The sequence below is a fragment of the Nicotiana tabacum genome, chromosome 13 (assembly GCF_000715075.1).
Source record: "Nicotiana tabacum cultivar K326 chromosome 13, ASM71507v2, whole genome shotgun sequence".
Classification (NCBI taxonomy): Eukaryota; Viridiplantae; Streptophyta; class Magnoliopsida; order Solanales; family Solanaceae; genus Nicotiana; species Nicotiana tabacum.
Genome location: NC_134092.1, coordinates 133,608,596 through 133,615,555, shown reverse-complemented (window position 1 = coordinate 133,615,555; position 6,960 = coordinate 133,608,596). Strand labels below are relative to the sequence as shown.

At 36.3% G+C, this 6,960-nt stretch overlaps 1 protein-coding gene across 1 annotated transcript; it reads left to right on the top strand.

Moving 5' to 3' along the window:
* Positions 1-355: 355 nt before the first annotated feature.
* On the top strand, positions 356-6,960 carry LOC107823088 (putative membrane protein At1g16860). Its single transcript, XM_016649685.2, has 4 exons — positions 356-1,210; positions 4,905-5,060; positions 5,956-6,167; positions 6,253-6,960. Exons 1-4 carry the CDS (start codon positions 482-484, stop codon positions 6,443-6,445), a joined length of 1,290 nt encoding a protein of 429 aa, XP_016505171.1. The 5' UTR covers positions 356-481; the 3' UTR covers positions 6,446-6,960.

Sequence of the window (6,960 nt, the reverse complement as noted above, 5' to 3'; positions counted from 1 at the left end):
TTTCGGAATTTTTTTAATTTTTTTCGAAATTAGTATTTGGCAGTAAAATTTCTAATTTTTTCACTTGAAGATATGATTTTTTTTTGAAAAACTCCAAAATTTATTTTTCAAAATTTTCGCTCATATCACTCGCAAAACTTCAAAAATAACCTAAAATTTTATTTATGTCCAAACAAAACTCTAATTTTCAAACAACATTTTCACTTGATATTTTTTTTCACTTTTTTTTTTTTTGGAATTTTACAATTTTTATGTCCAAATGCCCACTTAATCATCTTATTTAAATTACTCTTTGTAAGACAAATGCCATTATAAATACATTATAATATGTCCTTTTTTGTCTTTTCAAATCCCCAGTTTCCACTTTCTAATTTCATCATTCTCCTTTTCCACTCCATTGGCTACATTACACTTTCACACTCCAAATCGACACTCTCCTCGTTCTTCAGAGCTTCAATTTGGATTCTCATTCTCTAAAAAAATGGGTTCTCGAACCGGGTCGCACCAGCTAAGCAACGGGTTAATCGTCTCGGGCCGACCCGAACAACACAAGGAAAAACAACCTACAGTCGCATCTCGTGCCGTTCCTTACACCGGTGGCGACGTTAAAAAGTCCGGCGAGCTTGGAAAAATGTACGGTATCGATTTCTCAAGTGGGGACAACCTCCACCCTCTTGGGGGCCCACCAATTCTGAGGCCTTCATCTTCTTCACAGCATAATAGTGGATCCGGACCCGTCCGATCCGGGCCTAACTCCGGCCCAATTCCGAAAAGATCCTCTTCCTCCGGTTCCGGTCCAATAATGACCCCAATTCAGCCTACCGGTCTCATTACCTCCGGTCCGTTGAGTTCCAGTATTGGTCGACGGTCCGGCCAGCTCGAACCGGCCAGTTCATTTAAGAAAGTAGTCTACGGCTCCGCCGTGACCAGCTTGAGCGATGATATAAAGATGGGTTTTAGGGTTTCAAGAGTGGCAATGTGGGTTTTACTTGTTGTGTTACTAATGGCTTTAATGGCGGGTGCTTTTGTGATGGCGGCAGTTAAAAAATCGGTGATTTTAGTGGGTGTTGGCGGAGTTTTAACTCCAATTTTGGTGATTTTACTGTGGAATTATGGGTATAAAGAACGAGGCTTAGTGGGGTTCTTAAGAAGATTTCCTGATGCTGAGCTTAGAGGTGCTGTTGATGGACACTATGTGAAGGTTACTGGGGTAATTTCACACTCTTATGCACATTTTATATTCTGGCTGGCATATATAAATTATAAATTGTGAATTTTAAAATTAAATTCTTTCTAAATATAAAGAAGTATCATTTTTTTGGAACAGACTAAAAAGGAAGGAGTATCAAGAAGAAACATTATTTTATTTCTGGAATTTGTATTTGATTTCTTATTAAATTTTGTTTGGTGATGTTGAAGTCTATATTCTATTTTCTTTTAGCTCATGATTTGTCATTAGGTGGTGGTTATGGTTGTTTAGTAGGACTCGCTCCCGGTCCACAATAAGCGATTATCTAGCGTTTCAAATTTGGTCCAAATCAGTGACAATGATTCGAACAATTTCCTAAAGTCAACCAATACTTATGTATTAATGTTGAGGAGAGATAAATGTTAATTTAGTCAGCCAAATAACCGTCATAATTAATGTAATTAAGTGATCTTCTTATTGGGTGTGACGAAATCTTAAAAATCACTTATTGTGGAGCGGAGGAAGTAGTTTTAAGATTGTCATTTACCATATTGTCCTTGAGGTGAATGACCATGTGTGTGAATGACTTTGAGTGTGCTTGTGGGATATTTGTTAAACTTTGATTTGAGTTGAAGAGAGAATTTTCCGTATTGATTTTGCCTGAAGTCACCTAAATTATGCTTAAGGAAAGGTTAAAGCACATAGCTTTATGTGGTGTTTTAGTCATGTGAAATTGTTGGCTGCTGAGTACTGTGATTTGATGTTACTCTGAAGTCTTTCCTTGGATTCTTAATGTGGAAGAATTGTTTTAAAAAGTGGAAAATGGAAAGATAGAAGGGAAGGAAAATATGATATAATAAGTCGATATGTAATATACTTTCATTTTTTTTAAATATAGGTTACTTCCTCTGCTGAAGTATATATACTTCCATTTTTTTTAGTAAGTTATTCCTTTGCAGTTTTAATAGATTTTTAGTTATTAGTATATATACCTTCCTGATATCTTGTATTCTTTCATTACCTATTCAACAGAGAAATACCTTTTATCTCCTTTTGTATCTTATAAGTTTAATTGTGGCGCCCTTTCCTTTCTTTTCTTCTTTCCTTTTGATACCAGAAAATAAATACTGTTTTCGTGCACTTCCTTTAATTGTATGTGGTGTTCAAGTTCTAATTGTCTCTTTGTTTCCTTTATCAAGGTAATATCTACTGTTCTCCTCTCCTTTGCGATTCCTATCCTACCTAAAACAGGAGAACTTATGCTTCTTTCTTGCTTGCTTTTTTTTCCAATATACCGTCTAGCCAGATGTACCCTTTACATGATATTATGAGATGGTCTAAGAAATAAATTTTGCTCCTGTGTTAACATTAGTAGTTGTTCTGACCTCATACATTTTGTTTGCAAATCATAGTTCTAGATAATGTCATGAGTACTTCATATAGCTTTTCAACTTGTGCATCACATGTGAAATGAACATTCCTAACGAATAATCTTTAAATGAACATTCCTAACGAATAATCTTTACTTTAATAAGATTACTTAATTTTTGAGAAAGAACTTCTATAAAATCATTTGTAGAAAGATTCTCATAATTATTGCTAAACATTTTCATCTTACAAATCTCAAGATTTGTAGAATGTAGAAGCCAATCATAAAATATAAATGGCAGTAGGAACCAACTATAATATTTAGGCGAAATCCGTGTGGGTGTTGGTACTTACTCTGCAGCCTTTTGTTTTAATTATGACCAACTTAGGTCTCAAATGACAACCAAACTTGTAATATTTAAATTTTTGTATGATTAGCTTAAGGTGGTTGTGTATTATCTAGTATAGAATACATCTTTACACATCTTTGAGCACGTTGCTGTAAGGAATTTATGCAGTTTAATAGAAATGCGTTCTGCCTTGTTAGGCAGACTGTAAAATAGATAACTAATGCCCTGACATTGTTAGGGCCACATAATTTGAAGTCTTTTTCATGTAAACTAATCAACTTTACAACAATAGTGACAGGTGATGTTTGATCGTCAGGGTGTCCAATTGCAATACAACCATTTCTCTCTTGATCTAGTTCTCCATCTCAAGATTAAATTATAAGAAAGTTCAGTACATTTGAATCCACGTGAGAAGTGAAATGGGCAGCGAGTATCGAGCTTGATATTTTATATAGGCAAGCTTGGAAGATTGATTCTTCTATTTCCCCATCTAGATTCTTTTAGTATAAAGGCAAGCTTGAAATGGAAACCATTTACGGGTCTAAAAGCGAGATGTGTTTTAAGTTCTCCTTTCACAATAACCTGATGGAATGAATAAATAGGAATTGTTATTGCATTTCTATTACCCCCTCAATGTAGAGGATTTCAGAAATGCACATTTTCTGATCCAGCCTCTTCCACGAAAGCAAAAAAAGAAGAGAAAGAATCATCCAAAACAGCCATACCAAAAAGTTGACAAGTACTTTTCTTTACACAAACAAAATAAAATAAGAACAAAGTGGCAAAGGTTGAGGGACTTATGACCTAACTCACAGGTTCGAGCCCTGTGCCATGTGAACTGAGCATGGTTTAAGCAAGGAGTGAACCCCTTATCCTCGAGTTTCAAAGGCTGCAGTTGGTCTTAAAAGCCTCATTATTAGCAATCTTTAAGTCATGTAATGCCCTTATTCGTTGCTTGTGGGAGGTAGCAGGTGCTTGATGGAGTAGTCAAATGTGTAGGACAATCTGGCTCCCCGAACACCATTATAAAAAAAAGGGTCATGTAAGACCTGGAAAGCCTATGGTATAGCCGAGAGTCGCTAAGAGATTCTGATAATTGCAGTGGTTTGCCAACCTTTAGGATTGGATGCCTCATTTATACTTACCAAGAACTAAATCCAGCTTGAAACTATTATCCTCAGTATTTCCTTTAAAACATTTTTTTCATACAAACTTGGACAATTTGAGGGCTTTGCTGTAGTCAGCCGGGCATACTATGTACCCTTCCTATGCTTCTTGTTGCTCCAAGCCTCCAGCAATAGTTCTATGTCCTCGTTGCTTTGCTCTGAATTTTGTTTTGAATTCTCATACATATTACTTTTCTAATAGACACGGTAGAAATTGAACCTAGGAAATCTGAAACCTAGGGCTGTGGACTTCTAATATCCATGTTGCTACCCCAGAAGATGGAAACTAACCTCCTGTTGAAATCGTGTTTAATTGTTTTTGTCATTTAAGTAAAAGAAGAATCTTGTTTATTTTCGACAGGCACCTTCAATCTCATACCATCTAATGGAGACTTCTTGTTAGTTATACTAGCTTCACAATAGCTTGCGTATTTATTAATGTTTAGACTGTGATAGAGTTGATGACACCTGCTAGAATTCTATTCTTTCCTTTTAAGGTGTCAATTTAGTTTTTTTTTTGCATGAACGCACACAGAAAGTTTACCATTATGCTACCTTATCAAAAGTTGATCATTAAACTACTAATTAATTCCTTTTGAATCCTGTCCTTGGGAAGTAATTATTGAGAAAGAAAATTCCATCCATGTGAAGACGCCCCTGAAAACAAACCTCAGTGAATACCACAGTGTATTTAAGTTTTGTTTTGAGTTGTCATAGCATTCTCTTGAGGTTGTGGCCAACCATCCATTTCTCCGCCATTAAAATCTTCCATTCCAAATTCTGCACTCTTCATGTGTTATTTAGGGAATAATTTTAATTGTTCTCCTGTAGGTTGTCACCTGTGGCAGTTACCCCCTTGAAACTTCTTTTCAGCGGATACCAAGATGTGTATATGCTTCTACAGAATTGCAAGAATACAAAGGTTGTGGTGGAAAATCTGCACATCCTAGACAGCGTTGCTTTTCATGGGGTCGCAGGCATTCGGAGGTTAGTTTGCATATCAACTACGATTTGAGTATTTCTTGATTTGGTCATAGCACTCAGTATCAATTGGTATCAGCAATCTTTGGATGCTATTTCAAGTACAATAGTTATTCTTACATAACAGTGGCATAGATATAGATAATGTTGATACTTGTATTAGTCCATCCTCATGAGAAGTTTACACAAATGCTTCCGAGAGGTTGCCAAAGTGTTATAATCTTATATGGCTGGAAGGAAGCAAAATATGTTTTGAAGGACAAGGAAAGCATATCTCTAGGATTAAGAATAGTTGTCTATATAATTTGTATTTCTGGTGTGGAAAATGTAGAATAATACTTGGATTTTATGGAGATGCTAGGGAGGAATGTGATAGTCTGTTTTTGAGCCTTCCTTCTTGTACTTTTATACCATCTTGGTACTTTATTTAATGAAACCTTTACCTAATCTCCGAAAAGGAAATCTTATATGGGAACTTGAAGGAAGTATTCAAGCTTCAACAAGCTGAAAAGTTTGGAATTCAGGGCACATAAGGCCATGGACTATCTATGTTCATGGTTTGAACAACCAAAACTTCTGCGATTTGATAGAGTCAAAGGGTCTCTTAACCAACATCATATGCCAACTTCCAGGCTTAAATTTTGGGAAATTTCTAGACCTCTACTGGTCAGAATTTGCTAAAGTTTGTAATCCTGTTACTGTTTTTGATACTTAACTTTCTGATACGCAAATTCTATACATACTATTTAACTCCTAAGAGGTCATAACAAGTGGTGAGTGGTGACAATTGATACTTGCCCCTTCCTCTCATCCCAGGATTATGTACTGGTCATGACTCCAAAATCATGTCTATTGAGAAACTTCTATATGTTGCTGACTTCACTGTGTCTCGTGGTAGCAGAAACATGTTGCTGATTTCTATATATCAGACTTTCAGACTGGATTAAGAGCACTGGTGAAGGCAGGTTATGGAGCAAAAGTGGCGCCATTCGTAAAACCAACAACAGTTGTTGATATATCAAAGAGTAACAGGGAGTTGTCTCCCAACTTCCTAAGATGGCTTGCTGATCGGAGCCTCTCAAGTGACGACCGTGTAATGCGACTGAAAGAAGGGTAAGTTGAGTTAGTTCTTTGATTCGTATACTTCTATACTTATGTTACTCTACCTAAGGTTCTTGATGGTTTTTTGAAATTACAGTTACATCAAAGAAGGGAGCACCGTTAGTGTCATGGGCATTGTAAGGCGCCAGGAGAACGTGCTAATGATCGTTCCACCAGCCGAGCCTATTTCAACAGGCTGTCAATGGGCTCGTTGTCTCCTTCCAACCTATGTAGAAGGTCTCATCTTGACCTGTGATGATATTCAGAATGCCGATGTAATTCCTGTATAGGTTTGTGCATGTAACACCATTTTTGATTACCCTATGAGTTATGGCATCGCGAGGCCAGCAAAGCTGCCTTGTTTGGTTCCTATGCAAATATTCAAGTGTATGTAAGATTGCATAGCAGAACAGAAGCAGGCAAAACTGATATCTTTGATGTCTGAAGTTGGTAGTCCTATGTATTTCAATGTTGATGGGAGATAGAAAATACCACGTGGAATTAGTCGAGGTGTGCGCAAGCTGACCTGGACAACACAGTTATCCAAAAAAAGGGCCTTCCTACCTCGAGTAGCTAAGCGTGTTGTATCGTGTAGATTTTATATCTAGTTTGGTTTTTAGTTGCAATATGTATATTAATTGTTATGTTTATATAGTATATGTTTATAGCTTACTTTAGCTTTTCATTTCATGTGAACTTTTGGCTAAGCGTGTTGTAACGTTTGAACAAATAAACCAGTAAAATTAAATATACAGACAGACCGCTTTATAATATCATTGCTATATAACAATCATTCACTGTAAAA